Raw genomic sequence first — 26,504 nt, 5'->3', positions numbered from 1 at the left:
TTTCATGGGTACGATAGCTGAGTGTCCACCTTACATTATCATTTCTCCCCAGTGCATTTGCCTAGTTCCCTGCCTCCAGCTCCTTGGCTTGTAGAAGATGTATTTGGCCACCAAGCATACACGGTATACTCCATCCAGCCGGCTCCAGCATTGGCTTACATGGGAGCCCCAGGGGACTAATGATACCAACTGCATACAAAAGTGGTTTGAAAACCAGACCATGGAAGGGGCCTTCAGTGCATAGTAACGCATTAACATAGTCATTTAGGTGGAAAAAAGTCACAAGTCCATCAAGTTCAACCTCGCTGTTGATCCAGAAGAAGAAAACCCCCCACATTGAAACAATTTCTAACCATGCCTCAAAAAAAGGGGAAAAATCCATCTTGGCTCCAAAACAGCATTTCATCAACAACAAAATATAACCAATCGTGTCCTTCGAAACAATTATATCCCTGTATAGCCTTCTTTGCTGAAAAGTCATCCAACCCATATTAAAAGGCATGTGTTAAACCTGATAGCACAACGTCTGTGGTTACTGAATCTCACATCTTTATGTACATTTATTGTAATTAACCCTTTTTGCTGCTTTAAATAAAAATGATGACTAGATGTACCCTTGTTCTTTGTACAGTCCTACTAACAAACAGGTCATCAAAGAGGGGGTGGCATTGTACCCGTATGTATTATTATTATTATTATTATTATTGTTTTATATATATGTATATAATGATATCTTGTACCCTCTAAAACACCTTTTTTTAATAATATAAACAGTACCTTAATAACCATTTTTCATCAAAACGTCCAACGTGCTTCATGGCTTTCATGCCATCTACTTCAATATTTCCTTCTCCACCTTAGCGCTGTATTACGAACGTGTATTATGACTGCATATTATTATAGGACGTATATTATCCTATTCACACTAACTTGGTGATAGACACTTTCCGTTTCTCCATCCGGGTCCCTACAATTTGTATATTAAATTTCCCCTGTGCTTATTAACTGTACTGGTCTGCGCAATACTTAATTAACAAAGTATATATATAATCATTATTATTATTATTTATTGTTTTACATAGCGCCATCATATTCCGCAGCGCTGTACAAATATACACAAAAAAAGGGGCGAAAAACACACTGATAACAGATATTAATGAAAAATTGTAAAGCTTGCAAGAGCAGGGCCCTCGCCTCCTTCTGTACAGGCCTGGACGGGCCATCTGGCACACCGGGCAATGGGTGCTGGGCCAAAAAGTCACGCGTTCACCCGATCTGCCGCTCCAGTGGCCAGCAGCTTTATATGCCCGGCCACATGCCACACGAACATAAAAACATATCCAGCCGAGAGACATCCATAAATACTCAGAGCCACTGAAAATGGCGGGAGATTTAACCACCATTTTTTTTTTTTTTGCGGAATATAAATGCTGTATGTGAAACTGAAGACACTTTGACAGCGAGGGGTCATCTGGCTTTCGTTATATCAGTAAAACATTTCCTTATATTTCAGGATATTGTCTTCATTTGATCCAAATAATATAATTATTATACGCATGTACTGATTAATAAATGTGTTGTACTTACAGCAATGAGAGCTGAGTTCCTCTGGTCGAGTCCGTTAGTTGTTTGCTGTTCCCCACCGGGCTCCTTGCTGGCGTTAGTTAAAATGTGTTGGTGTTGTTGCTGGGCATGGTAGTCGGGCAGAGGAGTGCTCTTGCTGTGTTTGCTACTTTTCCTGCTGCCCTGGCCATGTTGGACAAGGGTCAGCAGCTGTAATGTGCTTTCTCTCTCTTTATCCGAACTCTCCGCTCTACTCCGCTCGTACCGCCCCTGGCAATTTCGGTGATGATCGCGACATGCGGCTATCCGGGCTCGTAAGCGCTCGACGATGGCGCTGTGAACACGTGGTGCTACTGCCCCTCCCCCGAGGAGCCCACCTGCTCCCATGCCTATGCCAAGGCTCCCAGGCGTAGGTTGAAGGGGAGCTGTCTCCCCCATGTTTCCCTCGCTGTACGGCGGCACCTTTTCCGATAGATGCTGGCTCTGGTTATTATCACTTTCACTGCCACATAGAGGAAGGCAATATGAGAAGATTGCTAAAGAAAAGGGAAAAAAAAGGAAACAAAATAACAAAAAAAGACAATTTTCCTTCAACCAAAAATCCAACAACAAAAAAGCGTTTTTTTCTACAACAACTTCCAACAACTCTTAAAACAGCTAAACATACAGACATTTACTATTCTCCGTCTGTGGATTAACCCTTTCTCTACACACATGATGTGTTTACTTCCCTCACGCTAAACAAACATACTGCAACTTTGTAAACAAGGTAAACTTTGTTTTTGTCCCACTTGTACCAGTATAATGTGTTTTTTTTCTATAAATTAACTTGTAACAAATGATTTCATTCATTGGGTTAACCATGCAAAAACATATTGCTAATAAAATGATTATTAGTAGAAGTGATACAATTCATACGGCATTACTTTTAGTATTATTAGCACTATTAGCATTATAATTATTCATTGGGTTAGCCCTCCAAGAACATCTTGCATGTCAACTTGCATCTAAAAATTATTATTAGTAGAAGTAATAAAATAATAATTACATGAGTATTGTTATTACTAGAATTATTATTATTATTATTACTAATATAATGGGTTATCCATGATCTTTTTGTCAATTTGCTAATACAATTATTATAAGTAATACAAACAATAGACTATGATGATGATGATGATGATTATAACAACAGCAAATCCACATCTTGAAGAAGTATAATTATTATTAGGCAGAATTCTAAAAGACTCAGATAACTCAGAATTCCCAAGCAACCCTCCCCTCCCCTTACCTTATGGCAGTTCTTCTGACTGTATCACCAAATGGGGGGGAAAAAACCTCTTCTCCAGCAGAAAAAAAAGTAGCAAAGAAACTTTCCAGTAGCTTTTAGATGAGTCCTCCTGTGATACATGAGCATTTCATATCCACAGCATGTAAAGTTGTTGCCAGCCCTGCATTACTGAGGCACAGAATGTTAAGGTTCCAGACATGAAGCACAGAATTAGTTGCTGTTTTGCTGACTTTGTGTTGACTGTTGTAAGCTGTGCTGATACTAGCTGTACCCTGCACACAAGCAGGCATTGTGTGTGTGTGTCTGGGTGAATACACATTCTTCAGGGGCTCTGCTGGATGAGTTGGGCAACTACACTTACTAATGATGAATTGCAGCACATTAGGAGTGAAGCAGAAGAGCCCCCTGCTGGACAGATTAGAGACTGCATCACATACATTACAAGCTTTATAGCAAAATGAAAATGTCATAACTGGTCTAACATATTAAAAAAACCACTTACCAGCTATAGGGATTTATTCACTAAATATTGCATGTGATGGAAATAGTAAAAGGACTAATCTGCATTTTTATAGACATGATACATTGTGAAAAAATAGCATTGAAATTACATTTATTTTCAGTCCTTAAGTTGCTGTGTTAGTAAAACCACAATTTACTAGCAAACACAAAATTATACAAAATATATTATACAAAATATAATGCGAAGCCTCTATTTACTTCAGTTGTCATTGTTAATATTACTTATATAGTAAAAAGTTCTCTGTGCTGTGCATCACGTTACAATTTGGACAGAAACAAAAGGTGAGGAGGGCTGCCCCAGAGAGAAACACAGAACATAGAATTTGACGGCAAATAAGAACCATTCAGACTACCTAGTTTACCCGTTTGTTAGATTCGGGATAGCCTTATGCCTATCCCATGCATATTTAAATTCCCTCACCATATCCCTTTAAGTATTTGTATTATTATTTATTGTTTTATTAAGCATCACCATATTCCACGTTGCTGTAGAATGAGTAAACATGACATAACAAGTAGTAAATAACATAACAATTCAATTTACAGAATGCGAGGTAAGGGGGGCCTTAACGCAAATGAGCTTACAATATAGAAATGTTTCTATCACATCGCCCCTCTCTCTCTCTCTTCTTTTATCTATACATACTGATTTCAAAAAATTGTCTTTCCTGATCATTTTTATCTTGGGAATCATTCACCATTTTGTTAACCCTCATCTATGTGAGTACTCAAGGTAAAGCCTGACCAAAGATCCCAGAAATAACTACTCATAAGTCCTCTTCCATTGTCACTGACAGAACTGTGTCCCTAATGCTATATGCTGCCTGGGATTTTTATTTCCCAAGTTCATTATTTTACATTTATCAACATTAAACCGCAGCTGTCACACTCTCGAGTGACAGAGAGGATCTGGGGAAAGAAATTGAGCATGGGAAGATGCTGGTAAGGTTGTTGTTCCCACTGCCCAGGATATTCTTTAATTTGCTTGTATAGCTAAAGCCGAGTGAATACACAACTTACAATATTTATTTTAATTAGTCTTAATTACTTATTTCTAATGAAAAAAATGAATGCTCGGAATTCTCTTTGCGAGCAGATTTGGTTTCTTTGGATATCTTGAGGATATCCTCCCAAGTACCTCGCATTCCTTCGCTTTGCCTGGGACAGTCCTGATTCTTGTGCACTGTCCTACAAAACAGCCCCACTAGTGCACATTTACAGGCAGAAGGGATCATGGGTCGGTCTGGAAGATCCTCTGATATCCCCTGACCAGCCCAGGGAGCTGTGAAATCGATTGAGGTCTGTGCTGTTGGAGTACAGGCCTTCATTGGAGCTTTCATGTTTCCACTTCATGATATAGTGAAGCCATGCATGGGAATATGACATCACACCCTGTCGTTCTGCTTCACTAGATCACGGGGGTAAGGCATTGTAGGTAGATTGCAGATGAAAATATTTCTAAATGTTTCTAAAGTTTCTGAGTTTTTTTTCCCTTAGTCCTCAAGTGGCCTTGGGTTTCTGTAATGACCAAATCACGCGGAAATTGGTATTTCCACTGGAGGACTAGGGTTTCAGGTGTGGCCCAGTTTAACGATTGTAAAGGTATCTTTGCAAATAAGCATGACCCTGTTTTCTTTTATTGTTAATGGATGTTATCCTGCTTAATTACATTGGCAGAGACAGACTTGAACTACTGTTTCTTTATCATTGTGATGTTGGAATACATTCGTGTTTAATTGGCCCTTGGAGAATGCCGCTCTGCTTCCCTTTTCTATATTTTTCAAGTTCACAAGCAGGAGAACATTGTGAACTATCATCACGTTTGAATACATCTTATTGTAGCCTCTTACTCCCTGGTAGAAATTCTTGTCAGTATAGTAAGTGAAATCATGAATCCGATGCCAACTTTTCAGACCCTGGGACCCCCAGTTACCATAGAAACAGACTTCCAGGTCATAGAGTGTACCCTGGAGGACCGGACCTTCAGCCAATAGGAAGTAAATGGGTCTTTTTCCGATGCAGTTTTGTGGGAATGGATAGGGAGATGAGGAGCCGAAGAGTGTGGCTGCTGGTGGTAGAAAGAACGTGTGAGTTGTCTCTGCCAGAAGACACAGCAAGAGATTTCTGTATCTTCTCTGCTGCTGCTGCTGCTGCTGAAGGTCCTGCAAGCATCTGCCACCAAGAGCTGCTCCTGATTCCTATGCCAGGCTGCCATGTGGCTGGAGGTTTACGTGCTGTTTGAATCCTTTTCTGAGGAGCAATAAAGCCAGCCTGTGAGATCTAAACCTACCAAACCAGGCCAGATCCACCAGTCAAAGGAAGCTACTCGGGATTATTTACAGGCCAGACCCTGTGTAAAAGGACAGGTACAGCATAGTTGGCCCAACTAAAAGCACCAGTACCACCACCATCCACTTCAGGGGTAGCACGACCTCCATCAAGGGTCCCAACATCTATGTGCGCCAATGTTACCCCAGGAAACTGAAAATAAATTAGGTGGGTTCCTAATCACTTGGGGAGGGAGGTGATGAGGATAGGGATTTATCAACATAGTTGTTGATTTGTTGTATGCCTCTGATATTATTGAAATGTTCTTGATGTTCTAAACGAATACAGGTCACACACTTTTTTCAGGAAGCTTTATATTAAAGCGTCTGATACATGTGCCCCACTACTCTAATATACTCTAATACCCTGGGGTATTTCTAGGTGGAGGCTCTGCCAAACTACTATCTCTCAACCCTGCAGCGGCCAGGATATACAGGCCCTCTGGGACGTTAGGCCCAAAGAAAAAGCTGTTACATAAAAATTATTTCAAGATATTTACATACTGGCTGCAGCCAAATAACCTCTAGCGTAATATTTTGTATAAGTTGCAAAGGCACCCTGCTATATGCTGGACTTTATTTGTTGAAATGGATCTGTCAAATTTGAAGATTTGTTTTGAGTTTAGAAACAATGTAACATTTTTGGAAATATAATGTTATTGCGGATATTTTAACTTAACCCTTTCAGGGCTGGGGGTCGCGATTCATTTTTCCGCCGGGAAGGCATAAAAAATGTTTGTATTTTGGCTGTAATTGATTTTAGTCCAAAGGTTAACAGCACTCGGATTACGTAAAATCATTCAACTCTTGTGGTAATACTTTAAATATCTTATTCTAAATCCCGGAGGGTTCCTTTACAATCTGTTTTGTTACAAGTACATGGTAACTTATTCACTCAAAATCCTTCTTACAGACTCAAAGCTAAAATGGACTGGAAACCTTGTAAGATTTTTTACTTTACAGACAGGGTGGTAGAGATAGAGCCATCCTGGATCTATGATGAGACTAAGGGCTCGTTGAGTCTTCACAGTAGGGGAGAAAAAAAGGCAGAATAGATGGGCCCACAAATTTTATGTGTCTATGTAAAATGTTGGAGCCCAACAATAGATTAAAGAACCAAGTTACCCAGTCCTGCTCTAACACGATATGCTAGATGTTTTTTTTAGTTAAAATACTTTAAAGCTTACTGAAATGATTATTAATGGCATTATATCTATTTACTGGGCAGGGTTTAATTAAAAAAAGTGACTAATATGAGCATTTAAGAAGTTAATGAAGAGTAGGATTTAATAATGATCGCTCTTCAGTAGAATTGGCCCGCTTTCCTAAGTTCTCCGAGTCATTACTCATGAAACTGTAAAACGTTAATTACTAGATCTTAAGGTGCTGTTCCACTTAGACAAAACATTAATTGCACTTGTAGCAGATCTCCATTTGATTCTTTCCCCTGAAGGTTTAATCATGTAAGAACAAACAGAATGTTTTCAGAAGCTTTATATGGTAACAGCCTATCGGTGGCTGTTTTTGTGTTACTTGACAATTTAAGGTTCATTTATGGTTAATAATGAACGAGACAGCATTTTACACAAAGTAAAACAGAAGAAGGCTTTGTTTCCCTATCATTCAGGAGTAAGGTATTTTATATTTCCCATCACAATCTCTGTTGAGCGGAATGGTATCAGGAATTTGCAAGTGAATTCTTCTTCATTCTCTGATTTTGCTAGGATGACTATTTGTCCTACTGTGATTATCGAGGTAGATAACATTTTGGTTGTGGGAGAGTATGTGAGCGCAACACCTCTGGCGAAGGGTATACCAAGCCATCTAAACCATGACAGACTCTCCACCATGGTTTCTTCCAGTTCAATATCCCTTTTCAATGATTATCTGAAAGAGAAGGAATGGTAGTTCCTTCATGGCCAAAGGCTGGAAGAAGGTTCATCTATTTTACTCCCTGAACCACCCGGTATTTCCTTAGCCCCCATAAAACAGAAAATGTTAAAATCTACACAGATTCAATAAAAATATACTCTGTGAATGTTAGTTTTAAAAAATATTTATTTGAACAAATCTCATTTTAAACACGTATGTACCAAATATGCACTTTTTCTGTTATTATTTCGTCCTGTGATGCAAAATTCACAGAAAGTCAGCCAACAATGAAACTGAATTTAGGGTGAAAGAAAATTCCTAAGTCCATCAAGTTCAACCTTGCTGTTGATCCAGAAAAAGGCAAAAAAAATACCCTCACTGAAAAAAAACAAAAATGTCCAATTGTGCCTCAAAATGGGGAAAAAAATCCTTCTTGATTTCAAAATGGCATCTGATATCTCAGTGGATCAAAAAGCTGTAATAATAACAAAACTTAAAACAACACTGACAAGCACCTGACGTACTGGTGCACTAGAAGGCACCCTGCACTTGTAACCTTACAACTTAATCCATTTTTGTTCGACAGCTCAACTATACTACATATTTTTTCCGTCTATTGCTTTCAGTCCTTCTGGTGTCAGTCACTACAATTGGAGGTATCCATCACCCCGCCTGTGCCCTCCAGACGCAGACTTTGCACTCCCTCCACAGGACCACCAACATTTAAAGCAAGTAGAGACAAAGGGAGAAGGGAAGGAGGCTGAGAGGAAAGGAACGGGATGAAAAAGGGCACACAGTAAGAGAGAAGGAACAGAGTGAGAGACCAAAAGGAGCAGGTAGCGAAAAAGATGCCAGTAAGAGTGATAAGGAGAGAGAAAAAGGAAGGACACAAGAAAGAAAGGTAATCTTGTTAGAAAAAGGGAACAGAGAGAAAAAGGAAGAACACAAGAAAGAAAGGTAAGCTTGTTAGAGAAAAGGAACAGAGAGAAAAAGGAAGAACACAAGAAAGAAAGGTAAGATTGTTAGAAAAAAGGAACATAACGAGAGAAAGAAAGAAGGAAGAAAGAAAGAAAGAAAGAAAGAAAGGAAGGAAGAAAGGTAAGATTGTTAGAGAAAAGGAACATAGAGAGAGAGAGAGAGAGAGAGAGAGAAGGCTGAGTGTGTATGTTTTGAAAGTGTGTAAGGGAAAGTTTCCATGTTAGGGCAAGTAAGTGTGTCTGTAAGGGCAAGTGTATGTTAGGATGTGTGTAAGGTTAAAATTAGGGCTGCAACAACTAATTGATAAAATCGATAATAATCGATAATGAAATTCGTTGCCAACGAATTTCATTATCGATTAGTTGAATCGATTATAAAATGAGGGTTTTTTTCAGAGCAAAAATATCCCTCATTATATAATAGTTTAGTCTGACTCACAGCAGCTCCTACTTACCAGTCCCTCCCTGTAATCACTGTGACAACTGGCCCCGCCCCCTTCCTTCTCCCAGAAGGCCAGAACCACATGGCTGTGACACTCATCTAACTGTAAGTATAAAATTAATATTTGGGCTACTGAAAGTCAGGGGAGGTGGGGGTTAATTTAGGGGCAGTTATGGTTAATGAGGTGTTTAGGGTTAATTTAGGGGCAGCTATGGTTAATGGGGTGTTTAGGGGCAGCTATGGTTAATGGGGTGTTTAGGGGCAGTTATGGTTAATGGGGTGTTTAGGGTTAATTTAGGGGCAGCTATGGTTAATAGGGTGTTTAGGGTTAATTTAGGAGCTGCTGTGGTTAATGGGGTGTTTGGGGTTAATTTGAGGCAGATGTGGTTAATGGTGTGTTTAGGATTAATTTAGGGGCTGTTGTGGTTGACAGGGTCTGTAGGGTTAATTTAGGGGATGCTGTGGTTAACGGGGTGTTTAGGGTTAATTTAGGGGCAGTTATGGTTAATGGGGTGTTTAGGGTTAATTTAGGGTAGTTGTTTTGATGGGGTATTTAGAGTTAATTTAGGGGTAGTTATGGTTAATGGGGTGTTTAGGGTTAATTTAATGATGAGGACTGAGGGTTAATTTGATTAATTTAATAAAGTTAACTTAAGGTGCAGTTAGAGATAAAGGGGGCCAAACTAAGGGGAATCTAAATCCTGGGGGCCGTGAAGATTAACCCAGTACTTATTTATAAAAGTATGGTGTCAGTGTGATGCGAAAGGGTCTGTGACTCTATGAGGGGACTATGAGATATCTGGGGGGTATAAGGCATATCTGGGGAGGACGGAGTGACATATCTGGGAGTAAAAGGAATACATCATATAAGGCATATCTGGGGCCACAGTGGCATATGTGGGGGTAGAGTGGAGTGGCATATGTGGGGAGGGCAGCGTGGCATGTCTGGGAGGTAGTGTGGCATGTCTGGGGAGGATAGAGTGGTGTATCAGGGGGTATAAGGCGTATCAGGCACAGTGGCATATGTGGGGGTGGAGTGGTATATGTGGGAGGCAGCGTGGAGTGGTATATGTGGGAGGCAGCGTGGAGTGGCATATGTGGGAGGCAGCGTGGAGTGGCATATGTGGGAGGCAGCGTGGAGTGGCATATGTGGGAGGCAGCGTGGAGTGGCATGTCTGGGAGGCAGCGTGGAGTGGCATGTCTGGGAGGCAGCGTGGCATATGTGGGAGGCAGCATGGCAAGCCTGGGCTCAAATGTGCATCAATTGGGGGGCTGGTTGGGAAATAAAGACAAGAAATGCATTTCATCAAAGTTTTTTTTATTCTGCTGTTTGTATTTAACATCATTTGTTTATTAAATTATTTTAAATAAATGAAAAATTTACATTCATTTTTTTTATCCGATTAATCGATTAATCGACAAAATAATCGGCCAACTAATCGATTATGAAAATAATCGTTAGTTGCAGCCCTAGTTAAAATGTAATGCATGTATGTGGACAGGCATGTATGTGTTTGGACAGGAGAGCGTACAGGCTAGTGTATATGTAGTACTATTTCTGTTTTGTGTCTTTGTCAAGAGAATATAATGATTCATTTTAACATAGGGGAACTCTTTAGTATCATTTACATTTTTTTTAAAAAGATAGTATCCTTCAGTCCAGTAATTTTAAAAATGTTCGCCATAAACAATGTCCATACCTGTCCCTGCTCTAAACAGTGATACAAGTTTACTTTAATTAAAACCGATAAAATTATATTACTGATAAAGCTGATGATAAAAGTGTCCATGTCATATATCCACTCTTCTGCCATGTAATTAGTAGTTCACCATTTCTTGCTGAAAGTTGTCAGCTATATCCAGGTATTGTTCAAGCTTCTTGACATTCTGTAACACAACAAATTATTAGGTTGCAAACTTTGAGCAGTGATGACAGATATAAGACCATCCCCTATCAAAATAATAAGCTTTTCATTCTTACACATCAGACATCTAAATTTGATATCTTTACATTTATGTAATGACTTTTCTTTAAGCATGATGTTATCTTATAACAAAACTTATTTTAATGAATGAGTCATTATGGCATATCTGTTCGTTTCACTGAAATATATGTAATATCCAGCCTCCTAATTCCCCACAGAGTCTCTGTTTCATTAAATGATCAGTTATTTTTTTTGTTATTACTGCTCCTTTAGTTTAATAATGAAATGCGCAATATTTTACCCCAAATAGCTTAATATTGCCTTTACCTATTACCTGATACTATGCGTATATTTTAATGCAAACTTTTCTTTACTAAAATTGATGGGAAAACGATTCAGCAGCTGTTGTGTTTAACTAGTTTTTTTAAGTACCTCTTTAATAAACCCTTCACTTTCCATTTTAAACAGGCAGCATTCCACTATTTCTTTGGCAGGCTTGTCCTCAAGTCTTGACTTGATTTCGTCCATTTCTGGCATGCAACTCTCGTAAAGGTGGTATTTAAAATGCTTCAGCTGGTGATAAGCCTCTGTCCGCCTGGTGCACACATTGCCGATTTTCAACTCCTAGTGCCAGAATAAACAATATTCATATTTAAAAGCCTGTTTATTCTACAGATTATTAGACAATTTGGGAGATAAACAGTAGAGATTTTTTTTGTGAAGTGTAAAATATATAACACTATTTGATAATGTATAACACTATTTGGTAAATAATTAGAAATTAATTTCCTCAAACATAGAATTTGATTATCCGAAAGGTTATTCAGCTCCATGATAAGCAATATAGCCATGAAAAGGCCATGACTGGACTCTCCAAACTTGGGGTTCTTTGACGTAGTAACCGGCTAAGCAATATTGGCCTTATAGTATGATGGATTCCCCAATATTTATGCTTTAGGTGCTTTTTGAATTGAATTTGCTGGGTATGTGCTGAATTCTAACGTTGTCTGGTCTCCTCTGATCTCTCTGTGAAGCAGCAGAGACAATACTGGCAGGTGAGATGGGAAAAGGAGAAAGCGAAGGGAGGGGATCTAGTCAGTATGTGCGAGAGTGTACAGATGCAGACAAAAAACATGAGGGGAGGGAGAATGTATAGTGTGCACAGTTCCTGCAATAGAAGCTGTCCTAAATTATAATATAATCCTTGCTTGTATGTAGAGGTAAATTAATGCACACCTTTCCTTACAGTAACAGAAATCGTTAATTGTAATCTCCATATTAATTATACTCTGTTATAAAAATTATGCAAGATGTATTAGTTTGATAACACTTGTTCCCCTGCCCATAAATTGTATGTATAATCAATATAATAAGTCAGCATGTCATTGCATTCTGTTCAAACGGAGGAGCTCAGTAATGACTTTGTAAAGCTAAAATGACAACTTACCTTCCAAGTAAAATACACTGTTTAATATAATTGATTGATAACCATTGTATTGCCTTAGAGGCATTTTGGCCTTACATCTTTGGTTCAATTTTATTGGCCTTATACTGCAATTAGCCCTTTGGGGTACAAAACGTTTGGTTGTAAGTGCATACCGTGCATTGTTCCAAATGTCATGGCTTTCAGAACTTATGGCCGGCAACACAGTTGTTTTCAGTAGCATGGAGCATGTAAGGAAGATTTACTTTACTGAGAGGGTGGTAGATATGTGGAGGTCCACAGAACCCCTGAGTAACTTTAAATGATAAGAAGTCAAGGTTTCCATGAGGACCACCATTGGAGGCATCTGGTTAACACATTTAGTGACGCACTACATTTATTATGGGCTACTAAAGGGTTAATATTTCAAAAGTCTCAGGGTCAGCTTATTTAGAAAGTTCTCTCTATATATCTTTTTTTTTTTTTTTTTTTAACTCTTTAGCTTAAGGGAAGCTTGATGGTCACTCTCTTGTCATTGAGTTATCTCCAGCATCGATATTTTAGGAACAAAACTACATCATTGAACACAAAAAACGGAAGGATAGATGGACGGAATGGTTCTTATCTGCCGTTAAATTCTATTAACAGCAACAATACATGGACACACAAAACATTTAAAAAAAAATATTTTTGAAAATAAATTAAAAAAAATAATTATTTATATTTAAAATATATATAGAAAATATATTAAACCGCATACAAATTGTTTTCTTTGTATTATTCTTAAATGTGTAAACTTATACATAACAGATTAATATTTAATATTTTATAGTTAATTTAATAATAATTTTTTTGTATTCTGCTTAACAGTATTCTATATAAAAGGTTTTAATCAAGTTTTTAATTCATGCTAAATAATACAGACACACACAGTTTTACCTGTTTATCATTTGACATAAACTCATCTTTTTCCAATGTATCATTTTTATAGGATGGTCCTGATAGTATCACAAGAAATCTACAATGTCGATGCAGTTCACATGCTTGACAGGACTGGTCCCGTGCGTCTACCCCATGTACACTGAGATAAGGATAGGTTTCCACTCTTTCCTGTAAAAATTAGTAAATAATAAAAAATGGTACTGCAGAAAAAAATATAACAGATAAATAAGAAACTGAATTATGTGCCCTTGACAATGTTCTATAAATAATAAATATTAGTCCAAACTTCAATATTAAAATCCTAAGAGTGATAAACTTTTACGTTTAAAATTCACCTACACACTTTATCATCAGTATAATGGGAAGTGCACATAAAACATGACATTATGGCACTTTTTCACAGTAAAAAAATGCTATATATATATATATATATATATATATATATATATATATATACACACAGGCAGGTGCCTCAAAGTAAGAATGCTTTAAAAAATATACATGTTTATTTTTATCATTTAACAAAATGCAAAGTGAGTGAACGGAAGAATATATAAATCATGGGTGTATCAGGGTCCCACTGTTTTCTGCCAATGGTGGAGATCTTCCGATTGCAAAGGGACGTAAGCCTGGGAAAGACGTTGCTGATGCAGTATAACCACCTTGTGTGTTGTTGCTGTGCTCAACCTCGGCCTGGTGGCTTATGTGCATTCTTGTGAAGTTTTGGTAACGTATACAGTACTGGAATACGAGGAAAGTCTTGAATCAGAAAATTGGCTTCATCTGGAGTCAAATAACCAGCTTCTTGCCCTCGCTGAATCACTATTTTAATCATAGCTGAAAATTTCTCCGTTGGATTATACGTGAGTGTCTCATATGTTTCTGGATTCGAGAGTTGTCTTATAATTTCATCCCTGTAATCTGTATAGTTAAGGACCGCAATCCCACCACCCTTGTCAGTGGGGCGAATTACAATCTCTGGGTCAGTGGATAAAGTAGTCAATGCCTGTTTTTGTGAAATGGTTAAATTAAAATGAGTTTTACGTTGATTCCAGGGGTAATTCTCCAATTGAGTTTCTTGAACCCTCTGGAATGTGGTGAGAGAAATATTATTTGAAATAGGATCAAAAGTGCTTCTGAGTTTGAACGGATGATTCAAAATATCAGTCTTAATTTTTTTCTTATGAAAAAATTCTTTCAATCGTAGTTGTCGTCCAAATTTATACTGTTCAACCTGCCAGTCAAATTTCTTGATATAGTTAGTAGGTATGAAATTCAGACCGTATGACAGCACTTCACGTTCACTTGTAGAAAGGGAGCGATTAGAAAGATTAAAGACAGGAATTATCTCCTCGTGGATGGTTTTGTCTTTATTGGTTGATTGCCTTTTTTGCCCTCGCCTAGGTTTCCTTCTGGAGGTTCTCCTAGGGTATCCTGGCGTGTTTTTCTGGTACTCTTTATATATCCCGGTCCTTCGCCTAAAAAAGAGGTTGGAGTAATAGTGGTATTTTCTAGTCCACGGCTCGCTTGGTTCTTCTTATTAGTACCCTCTGTGTCTGAGGCTAAGGTTGAATCAACAGAACTCTGATCCACCGTGAATTGGTTTGGTCTCCTAATTTTATATGGATATTGACGAAATCTTCGAGCTGGTGAAGGATTCTCCATTTTATTCCCTAACCAACGATATACTCTGTGTCTATCATAATCTTCATTCACTTTGGAAAGCTTCTGTCTTTTAAACCTTAGTAGATCACTGCGATAGGAATCCAGTTGTTGTTGTAGAGTGGTTATGGTAGTTGCATCAAATTTGGTGATAATATCCATTTGTGCGGTCTCAAAGTCTAAGATTTGTTTACGAACTTGCTGTAATTCCTCTTGTACATCCTCCATGATGATTACCATCAGATCTAGGGAACATTTGTTAAGTAATGCTATCCATTTTCTACACACCTCAGGTTTATGTCGTCCGAGTGTGGGAACATTGTGGATCCGAAATCCCCTTGGAATCCTCTTTGCTCGATAATAATCTGACAAAAACAGACCATGCATATCCAGATCTATTTCTCTCTTTTTTAGTCTGTTTAGCTCTTGTGACACATCTTTTTCTGTAGTTGTGGAAGGGTAATCCGTATTAGTAGTCTGCCATAGTACCCTAGCCACCTGTTCTTCAGTAATTAATAGAGTCTCTGCATAGTCAAGATGAGCTCCAGCCCGTTGTTCAAAATCTTCCATCATGTGGTATGGTCCAGGTCGTAGAGGTAGAGTAAAGGGTCTCCAGAGGTGCTGTTTATCTTTAAGCCAAAAAAGTGTATGCAAAAAAATCTTTAAATATATTTAAGAGGTGCCAGACCACTGACCGCGCCACCGGTCTTTACATTCAATATACACAAACCAAAGGGAGCAGCTGCACACTCAGAGAATTTATTAATATACACAGGCTTTTATTTGCCCAGGTGCTCCAAAAATAGCCAAATATATGAAACCAAAGAAAAAATGGGCACTCACGGGTCTTTGCAGTAAAGTGCATTAAGCACAATTTGGAAGGGCACCAAACAGTCATTTCTGGAGACCGTTGACCAAATTAATTCACTCCCCACGCCTATTCTGATGAAATCAGAATGCAATATGGATTTTATTAATTTTCTTGATTTGAGGATCTCCATCTCTGAACGTCAACTACATTTTTCATTATTTAAAAAACCTACTGATCGAAATACATTACTCCACAGACAAAGCTGTCATCCTCCACATGTGTTTAAGGCCATCCCCTATGCACAATTCCTGCGGGTATTGCGAAATAATCCTAATATTGACAACACGGAACAACAATTAAGTGAGATGGAGAGCAAATTCCTACATCGTGGATATGAGCAGAATTTACTAAGAAAATGTTTAACTAGAGCTAGAAAGACGATGGGCCAGGATAATATTTCTACTAATATTATCGGACAAAAAAACTCTGATAGATTGACGTACAATATGCGATATACCATGGCTTCAAAGGATATCTCAGATGGCATCAAAACCAACTGGAATCTGGTAACAAACGATAGAAGCCTTCCTTTATCATTTAAAAAGCGACCGAAGATGAGCTATTCGAAAGGCAAAAGCATTAGTGACATGGTAGTTTCCTCTGATCCTATTCACTGTTATGACACTAATTGGTTGGCTAAACTTCCGGCTCGAAAAGGGTGCTATAAATGCAGTGGTTGCGTTACCTGCGGCCACATGACTCAAACGAAATCATTTCAACATCCACATACAAATAAGCAGTTTGACATTAATCATCATATCACTTGTAAATCAGAGTTTGTTGTATATAAAATAACATGCCCGTGTGGCCTCTGCTATATTGGAAAAACGGACTTGACACTACGGGACAGAATTCGGGGACACCGATCAGCTATCAATACAGCGTTCCGAGATGGAACAACTGATAAGCCAGTGGCTAAACATTTTTTGAGCGAGAAACATCACTTGAGCTCTTTACGCTTTGTAGCCATTGATATGGCCCCCCCCTTGAGAAGAGGAGGTGACAGGGCTAAGCTATTGCTTCAACGCGAGACCTTTTGGATCAAGACTCTCAACACCCTCACACCAATGGGACTAAATGAACATGTTTCTTTTTCCTCATTTTTGGATACTCGATGAAATGGAGCATCATACCTTTTTATGGACTTTTGCTTGCGGCACTTATGAAATCCCTATATGTTCTGTTTTTATTTATTGCATGCATAATACTTCTTTGCAGCCTGCAGAAGTCTCTGCCTTCACTAAATTTTGTCCATTACAGATTCTTGGGGTATGGTACTATGTATTTTTTAAACGTACACATTTTCATTCTATATGCACTATTTAATTGCTATTTCACTGAGAAGTTTCTCTTTTATTTATATTATTTCACATGACCAAAGGAAATTCAATGTATTGAACGGAACGGTTATAGGTTCCGCGTGTTGCATGGGGATGTTTTACTAGGTACACACCATGTTTAACTGGGGATATGCACATGCTGTTCTGGTGATTCCAGTCTTCATTCCCACAGGATGATCGTTTGAGAGGTGGGGTAAGCCACTCCTGTTGTTTATCACATTAATCACTGCACTGCATAAATTGTTTCACTTTGCCACACAGCACTTGCCTTGAGAAAGGACCGGAGGTGGTCCGAAACGTTGGCTGTGCTGGTTGAAATAAAATTGTGCTTAATGCACTTTACTGCAAAGACCCGTGAGTGCCCATTTTTTCTTTGGTTTCATATATATATATATATATATATATATATATATATATATATATATATATGATTATATAATATACCATACCTTATAACGATTGCTCCAGCGGCTTCTTGTATGGAGGTTTACCAGACGGGGTGATATTACACGTTTATCTATGTAATCGAGGGAATCCAACATATCTCTGGCATACCTTTTTTTCCTCATTCCTTCTGAATAGTTAAAATAAAGATAAAGTAAAAGTTGTTGAATATAAGGTGGCCATAAGAATACATAACTTGTTATTGTATATTTTTCTATGTAGATTTCAGACTCATCTCACATCATTTAAGCTTCTACTGAATCACATTTTCCTGGAGCATAGCTTAATATAAGTGGTCTGTGGACCATACGTTTCCTATTGTAGGTTATCATGAGACCTATGGGCACTAGTCTGGGATCGCAAACCGAAGCCTAAACCAGAAGTATATGCATACATTAGAAACACTGTATATAAAGGTTGGAAATGTAAATAAAAATAAATCGGAAGAAATTCAGACTCCATAGACCGGTCTCTTTAACTCATTGTAACATTTTTACACAGTACTTAGGGCGCTCAAACCTCACCATTGTCTAACGGTATTGCAGGAGTTTATTTGGAAAGGTTGTAACAAGTTTCCCATCACAGCTAGCTGTAATCAGCATTTCCGGAGGTGATCAGCGTACGTCGATGTCGTTTTGTATTCTTCCTTTGATCTAACTGGCTGTTAAGTGGTTTGACTGCTCTCATGGCAAACGTGGTGTGATTAAGCGATACGACTGCTCACTGGTTATGTGTATTTCGCTGAGGACGTTCGTTCAATAGCTTTTAGTCTGGGACATTGAATTGTTACACTTATACCGTGTGTAGAATGGTTGTTCTGAATTTATGACTTGATTTAGTCAGCTCCATTGTCCATGGTTTTACGTATTTGGACTGATGCTTATAACAAAGCTGAAAAAGAATTTGCTACATGACTTACTATATAATGTAGACAGGAATCCTTTATCGATGACACTGATGAGAAGTGCCTTTATGATCCTCTGGAAATGGCTTTGAAGGTCACTGAAATACACTATAAACCAAAACATGTTAAATATGCTTCCGATTTTTTTGTCTAAATATATAATTACTAACTTTATTTGTATTAGGCAGAGAAGGAATAATAAGCTTGCAGGATGAAGTATAAAGGCCTATTGGAACACAGAGACAATCCTTAAAGAAGTACTGAGATAAAACCAGTGCTGATAATCACCTGTCACGTTTGTGGTTATTATTTGTATTTGACAGGTAATTCTTACTGACATTTTGCCAGCTCCAGCATCACACCTGCTTCCATCAATGCCGCAGCCATTTATGTAAATCAACCTTCACTCCTTTGGTTCATCATTGCAGATTGCATTTTAATTTTACTATCAATCCTACTGACAAATAACAAGTTGTAAAATGTTTTCTGGGTGAATTAGTTTTCTATATGTCATTTACTTATAACGTTTTAGTTCCTATTCCTCCAAATTGGCTTTACAAATAAGTGCATTGTTGGTCATGTACAGTGGGGCCTTTGTGCGGTGTTGCTGGATCATGTTATGTGAAAGGAGGAAGGGGTTGATGGTTGTGTGTAGTGGAGGAGTTCATGGATCATGTTGTGTGCAGGAGGGCAGGGGTTATTGGATCATGTTCTGCGTAGGGGGGCAGAGAAGTTTCTGGATCATGTTCAGGCCTGGACTGGCCATCGGGTGGGCCGGGCCGGATTGACTTAGGGGCTGATGGAGCTGCAGCTCCAGGACCCTACCTTAAAATAGGCCCAGTCAAGACCGAACTGACTGGGCCTATGCGGCCTCTACGGCTGCATTAACGCAGGGCATAAGGGGCACCTGCCCCTTAAGCCTGCCGCAACTGCGACTGGGTCCGTCACTCTAAGTGGTCGGGAAGCCCCCACCAGGGCCGGCCTTACGGGTGTGCGGCCGCACAGGGCTTAAATTAAAACATCAGAGTTTTTTTTTTTTACTTTATTTAACATCCTTAGAGTGGCGGACCCGGTCGCAGTTGCGGCGGGCTTAAGGGGCAGGTGCCCCTTATGCCCTGCGTTAATGCGGCCGTAGAGGCCGCATAGGCCCAGTCAGTCCGGTCCTGCCGCGGGCCCGGCCGCAGTTGCTGCTTGCTCCGGCAACAAGGTAAGTAGGGTGAGGGAGGGGGGTGCAGTGAGAAGGGGCAGAGGGGTGTTAGATAGTGAGAAAAGGGGAGAGGGGATAGATAGTGAGAGGGGGTACATAGTGAAAAGGGGGAACATAATGAGAAGGGGCAGATAAGATGGGGAGAGGGGGTAGTGTGAATGCGTATGAGAATGAATGAATGAATAAATGTGTGGATGAATTGTGTGAATGCGTATGACAATTAATGAATTCATGTGTGGATGAATTGCTTGAATGATTTGTGAGACTGCATTAATGAATGTGTTAATGAGTAAATGCAAAGATGGTACATGAAGGGTGGGCTTTAACAATAAATAAATAAATAAAAATGGGCTGCTCGGGCTTAAATGCCCGGGCCTATTTTTTGTCCCAGTCCGGGCCTGATCATGTTGCATGTAGTGGGGGAGGGGTTGCTGGATCATGTTATATGCAGGAAGGGAGGGGTTATTGGATCATGTTGTATGTAGTGCAAACAATTTACGCACTGCTTCTTACAATACATAGGTTCATACATATACATGACAAAACCAGAACTGACAGACTTTGACAAACCAATACATTAGGTGCAAGTAGAGGGAGAATAAAAACAATTGACAGAAGAAAGAAAGACAGATAAAGAAAGACAGAGAGAAAGAAAGACTGAGAGAAAGGAAGAACGAAAGATAACAAAGTGCATATCATTTTCATAGACTAGATATTAAATAATTGTTATATAACCATCAACCACATAAAATATGGCAGCAGAACTTACACATAGGAAGATGTTTAGGAAACAATTGTTTATTTTTTTCTAACTCAGAAGGTGTATTTTCATCTTCATCATTGTCTATGAAGTCTTCCATACTGTCATACTCATTTTCACTTATTTTGTCTTGTGAGACATACGATGACGTGTCACATTCACTGTCCTAAACCAAACAAAAATAAAAGCGTTTCTTTTGTTGCCAGAAGTTTCAATATATATATATATTTGGAACACACAGGTTTTGACATTTTGGTGGATAGCAAACATGCCTAGGAGAAATGTGTTCCTGTCATGAATGAATGGCTGCTTTTGAATTATAATGTCTCTTTATTAAGGTGATTACTTTTTAACTGTAATTGTTTTTGTTTGGGGTAACCTAAGATGCCCGGATATAAAGTGTTAGTGGCGGCAGCGAATTGTAGTACTGGGCTGAGATTTTGGCCAAAGATTTTTTATGGGTGTAGTTAAAGATGCAAAAGAGAAAATGGTGTCGGCAGCAAAGAACAAAATGAGATATATTAGCATTACCTCCAACTCTTCCCAGCTTTTGGACTGGCTGCGGGTTCGTCTCCTCTGAGCAAGTTGTTTGAGGTTCTCAAAGTTTCTTTGTTTCTTCATCTTTCTTTCAGCTGCTTCATCCTTTGCGGTTTCTCCTTGTAGCTTTTCTCCATCTTCACAGGGCTCGTCATCTTCATTTATAATATGGCGGCGTTTAGCAAGAACTTTTCCAATGGGGACATCACTGTCAGAGTCGCTGTCACTGTACATTACAGAAGTTTTTCTCTTCCGTTTAGGAAGGACAATGGATTCCTCATCTTTATCCTCATCTTTATTGTTTTTTAGATGTTGTTCATTTTCTTTTTCCTCTGAAGAGATGACACTTTCCACAACATCCTCATTTTCATAACCATCTTCCTCGGAAGTCGTGCTACACTCATCAGAGTCAGTAATTAGAGAAATAATATCTTTCTTTGTACGTCTCCAGTCAACCTTAGACCTTACCGGTGGGCTGTCCCTTTCCGTCTTCCGCCTTGTTTCATAGATTTTGGAAATATCTGCCATGTTACCTATAAAGTATAAAACATGCATTAAATATGACATTTATTAAACAGATTAAATACTTTTTTTTGATGTGTGACAAATTGATCCGTAACATGGAATAATCCAAAGTAAGTAAGTAATGTAAGTTTATATATGTCCCAGAATATTTAGCTTTGCTGTAGTAATGCTTTATTGCCAGAGGTTACTGTACTGTAGTAATGATGAGACACAATGCCTGAAATTGAAGTAATAATCACAAAATAAAGGCAAGTACCCAGAAAAACAAGGCACAAAAGCACACAAGACGTCAACTGTGCAATAGTGCTAATGGATGACCCTCAGTGGCATAACTACAGGGGTTGACCACTTGTACCTGTCTCCTCGTGCCAGTTCAAAATTGTTTAGAAAGGGCCCTTCCAACCTGGACCACACCAGGGTCACGTGACCCCGCGGTGAAATCGAAGCTGCTCGGACAAACGGCGAGAGGTATGTAAGCATTAATGTACACGTATAAGTGTGTGTGGGCATGGATGTCTATTTATAATAGTGTAATAGTGTGTGAGCATGGATGTCTGTGTATAAGTGTATGTGAGCATGAATGTGTGTGTATAATAGTGTGTGGACATAGATGTCTGTGTATAATTGTATGTGAGCATGGATGTCTACATATAATAGTGTAATAGTGTGTGGGCATGGATGTCTATGGATATAGACCATGACATATTGGTAGTAAAAGCACTCACTTATCATTAGATTTGAGCAAAAGGGCGGAGGGGCCAGCTCCAGACTGTGAACTTCTGTCCATTCACTCTGGGGCAAACCCTGTTCCTGGGTATTGCAGTTAGGCTAATAGATCATAAGTGACAATATAAATGTGTTCTATATTAAATCAGCCGATCTCTACCAAATTTTATACACAGCTACGTGAACTGACTCCTTTTAGCACTTCTGTTAATCAAAGTTAGGTGTCTTCTTTACAGAGCTAGTACATTTTTAATCACAAGACAGACTACTAATCATGCCCATTTAAATTAATGAAAAATATAATTGCACAGTCATATTGTAAAGGTCAGATCGAACATCATATTTTCATCAAAATTAAAAGCATAGAAAAATAGCTATAAAAAACCAGCAATCATTTAGCCAGTAAAAGTATGAAAGCACTGCATGTTCTAAAAAAAACCCTACGTCGCACAAAAACATGCTGCAAGTAATGCAAGTTTGATAAATGATTAAAGCACAAGCGTGATAAATGGGTAAAGTACAGCTAATTTTTGTGCTAATCAACGGCTTTGAAAAAGGAAAAAAAACACCTGCATCTGGATTCATTTGTATTTTTTTGAGTCACACATTTATAAATTGGTTTATAAATAGATTGCTTTCAAAATCCCTAAATCTGAATAATGTTTTCTAATCTAATATCCAATGTTTATGATATTTATTTTATTTAACCCCTTAATGACCAAAGACGTTCCAGGCACATCATGAAAAAACGGTCAGTTAATGACCGATGACGTGCCTGACACGTAAGGGCATTAAATAAGCTTAGAAAGCTTATTCTCTTTCTTCCCTTAAATGGTGTTACTGTAATTTAGCAACTCCGAAATCAACTCCAGGGACCCTGTGTGGCCCCTCCCGCCAGAGCGTCAACGCCTGCCATATACAATATGGTGGTGGACACTTTATTTAAAAGAGCTTATGAAGAAATCAACCATCACCTCCTAAGCTTAAACGGTGTTGCTGAAATGCCTCGATAGCAAGGCATTCAGCAACACCGAAAATTTACACCAGGACACACTGTGACCATTCCGGAGCCACATCGCCTCTCGTAAGATGGTGGTGCCCGTTACCAAGTTGCAGCGCTGAGGGGAATTCTCCTCTCTGGCAGCCGGTGAAGGTCTGCATAGACAACCTCCGATGCTGCCGGCACCTCGATTAGAAGACGAGGGGTATTTTTCAGACCATTTGCTCGTCTTATAATCGAGCAAATACGGTACTACACCATTTACAGGTGTGTTTGCAAAATATTTTTTTACAGTTTAGAAAAAAACATGGTATATGCATTATTAGACATACCTTATGTGTATAGCAGAAGCAGCCATATTAACCCCTTAAGAACTCGGGTGTTTTTTATTTTTGTACCCTTCGTAACCGTGGCTGTTTAAACATTTCTGTGGTGTTTGTGTTTAGCTGTAATTTTTCTTCTCAATTAGTATACCCACACAAATTATATTTTTAGAAGGGCTTTCTGTAGATACCATTATTTTGATCGTATCATCTAATTTACCATAAACAATAATAAAATATGCAGAAAAGCCCTTTACTCATCTACAAAAGCTTATCAAAATATGCTGAATTGAATAGATTCAAATATTTTTCCTGCTTTTATGTTTTACAACTATAAGTAGCGCACTGCTCACAACTGCTATTTCAAAACTACTTTTTCCAAATCTGGTCATCCTGTGGCCATGTCATATCTGGGACATCTTTGAAGCCGGCCAATTCAGTTTACTACATCAAACCAGGTATACGTTTATAGCTCCTGGTTTATGTCATTGTCAAATAACACCCCCAATATTTGTTCAGCAACATCTCCTGAGTACAGTGATACCACAAATGCATAGGTGTGTCAGGTTGTTTGGGGCTTAAAGCCCACCCTTGGGAAATTCAGATTTTTAAATGTGGAATTTTGACATCTAGTCGTCCAGCCCCCATGTCACATTTGGGACATCTTTGAAGTTGGCTAATTCAATTTACTCCATCAAACCATATATTTTTGAAAATTAGACCACATGGTATTTTAAAAGCTGATATTTTAACACTTTCCATGCACTAATTCTACAACCAGCCTTTGTCAAACTTTGTGGCAGTTATTTTTTTTTCCGTGTCCCCCCCACACACACACGCACACACTGTGTACTTCAGATATGAATTTACAGCTCCTGGTATATGTCACTGCCTAACACCTCATTATGTGTTAAGCAACGCCTCCTGAGTACAGTAATACCACCCATGTGTCATGGTTTCACAGCCACACTTGAGATTTCTCTAGTGTTGAGAGCTCTTTTCCTTTTCACTGTGTGCTGTGGGCGGTTCTTTGAAACTCCACCTTGCTCTGGTCTATATAAGCCTGCACCCTGCATGAATTCATTGCCCTTGCTTATTGATCTGGCTACCAAGTGCGTTCCTGTATTCCTGATTTTCCTGTGTATGACCTGGCTTCATGTGACTACCCTTCCAGCTCCTGATTCCTGGCTATTGGACCCTGACATGGGAAAAAGCCTTGACCAGTCAGGAAGTTCTGTGACAGAGGAAGACAGACAGAGGAAGGGGGGACCTCATGCACCACCTATACTCAGATACCATCGGTGGGCCGTCGCCTAAACCTATCGCTCTGCATTAGTTCCAGCCAGTGGAACCATGTAGCCCTATACCTCTCGATTTGGTCCGCTGTGCTCTGGGAGACCCAGTCTTTATAGGTTGAGGGGTGTTTTCGATCTCCAGGACTAGGAGTTTGGCGGTGTTAAGTAGGTATTTGTTGATCGATTTCTTATGGCGAGAGATTGATCTCCTGGTGTGGCGCAGGAGGTAACACTCTGGGCAGACATGAGGTAGATCTGATACTATAGTATCTCTACTATTCTCCCAAACGGGTCTAAGTGCCCCAGAGTTCCACCACAGTTGTAACATAGAGCCCTGGCCCACACCACTGTCAGCAAAGATCAGTGCAAGGCCGTGGTCTCTGATTTTTGGTAAATAAGTTTTAGGTTTGATAATTGGCCAAAGAGTTTTAACTGGTTCATAATTACTCTTACAAAAGTTTCATGTGGTGGTAACACTTTCCATGTCACGATTTTTGGGAAGATACCGCACCAATTTTAAGACTTTGGGAGTTTTTCTGTACATTTTTTTTGGTTTCCCTAAGGGGCAACTTTGCTTAGGCTAATGATATGTGGACAACTGGCTAAATTAATAAAATAAAAAAGCTACTAATTACGAAAAGAACTTATCTTTCATAATATTTGATTTCCATCTCTATAATCTACTTAAAAGGAAGATACCGTCTCACGTTTATCTAATATGACCATGTTGGCGTCTATCTCCACCCAAATACCTGGGTAGGAGGTGGGTAACACGTTATTAGGACAAGCCTTTTCTTTTCTAGGAGGAAACATTAACTTCCCGAGACATCCAAAATGTTTCGTATTCTGGGAGAAGCGTGCATCCTGGGGATAATTAGATAGTTATTCATGGTTGTCTGGGGATGGTAAGAAGGTTAGTCCACAGTAGCAGGAGTGCTAAAACAATGACAAGTACCAAACAATGACAAAACCAAAAGTGTATAATTCCTTCCAGAAAAGAGTGGCTTTGTCTAAAGGTACGATGTGTACCCAACTATAGGAGATCAGGCACCATTGACCATTGACTAAAACTTATCACCCCCTCCACTATCGTTTTGTACATTACATGTTGAGCTGAATCATGACAGCTCCTAATCTAAATATCACACAGTGACAGCTATGATTGCTCTAAATGCAGCATGGATATTACACAGAAGGCTGTGCATGATGAGAATTGGAGTACACAGATGCTGCAGCTGTCACTATCTCCAGTAAACAAGGAACAGATGATGCACTGGCAGCTAACTGGTTAAAGCACTCACCAGGGTCCTGCAGACACTCCCCGAGATGCCTTCCATCCAAAACAAAAATGAAAGCAAAGGATATTTACCTCCCTTTCCAGCCAGCGAATGGGAGGCTGGCCCACACACCCCCTGGGGGATGGGCTGTCAGCTGCTGGGTACAACCAGGAAGTGCGAAGGCAGCCAGTGACGTCATAACACGCAGCAGGCTGACGCAGTGTATCTCTGCAAGAAGGACCCTTTAATGATACATTAAAAAGAGCTTACACGATTTCCAGGGCATTTTTGCTAATATAATACCTCCCAAGTATCCCTGTTCAGAAAATACAGTCCCATTTTGGGATCT

At 39.1% G+C, this 26,504-nt stretch overlaps 2 protein-coding genes and 1 long non-coding RNA gene across 4 annotated transcripts in view; 1 reads left to right on the top strand and 2 right to left on the bottom strand.

Moving 5' to 3' along the window:
• Window positions 1-3,118, bottom strand: part of MAML2 (mastermind like transcriptional coactivator 2) — a 65,897-nt gene extending 62,779 nt beyond the window's left edge. The window contains exons 1-2 of one of the 2 annotated variants that reach the window (XM_053456516.1): window positions 2,855-3,118; window positions 1,588-2,099 (exon numbers count right to left, since the gene is read on the bottom strand). In XM_053456516.1, coding sequence (XP_053312491.1) covers window positions 1,588-2,001 — 414 coding nt within the window. In that variant the 5' untranslated portion in view covers window positions 2,002-2,099; window positions 2,855-3,118. Of the gene's footprint in view, window positions 1-1,587; window positions 2,150-2,854 lie in introns of those variants that run through there. The other variant, XM_053456517.1, reaches the window with a different exon arrangement.
• A 5,587-nt stretch (window positions 3,119-8,705) lies between these two features.
• LOC128474231 (uncharacterized) lies at window positions 8,706-10,627 on the top strand. The gene is made up of 2 exons (XR_008346329.1): window positions 8,706-8,822; window positions 10,463-10,627. It is a non-coding gene; the product is annotated as an uncharacterized LOC128474231 (long non-coding RNA).
• Window positions 10,560-26,279, bottom strand: CCDC82 (coiled-coil domain containing 82). The gene is made up of 8 exons (XM_053456518.1): window positions 26,180-26,279; window positions 21,004-21,542; window positions 20,482-20,638; window positions 18,521-18,613; window positions 17,607-17,731; window positions 13,282-13,452; window positions 11,352-11,543; window positions 10,560-10,881 (listed from the first exon to the last, which is right to left on the bottom strand). Exons 2-8 carry the CDS (start codon window positions 21,535-21,537, stop codon window positions 10,813-10,815), a joined length of 1,341 nt encoding a protein of 446 aa, XP_053312493.1. The 5' UTR covers window positions 21,538-21,542; window positions 26,180-26,279; the 3' UTR covers window positions 10,560-10,812.
• Between the last annotated feature and the right edge of the window lie 225 nt (window positions 26,280-26,504).

This window comes from Spea bombifrons, chromosome 2 (genome assembly GCF_027358695.1).
Source record: "Spea bombifrons isolate aSpeBom1 chromosome 2, aSpeBom1.2.pri, whole genome shotgun sequence".
NCBI lineage: Eukaryota > Metazoa > Chordata > Amphibia > Anura > Pelobatidae > Spea > Spea bombifrons.
The sequence above is the reverse complement of the archived record's forward strand: the minus strand, read 5'-3'. Positions and strand labels throughout refer to the sequence as shown.

Excerpts from the sequence above, each read along its gene's own strand:
- CCDC82 (XM_053456518.1), bottom strand. The coding sequence starts at position 21,537 with ATGGCAGATATTTCCAAAATCTATGAAACAAGGCGGAAGACGGAAAGG. Across the intron at positions 20,639-21,003 it reads AAAGCTGGGAAGAGTTGGAG|GACAGTGAATGTGACACGTC; the intron begins GTAATGCTAATA and ends TGTTTGGTTTAG. Across the intron at positions 11,544-13,281 it reads TTATGTCAAATGATAAACAG|GAGTTGAAAATCGGCAATGT; the intron begins GTAAAACTGTGT and ends TTCTGGCACTAG.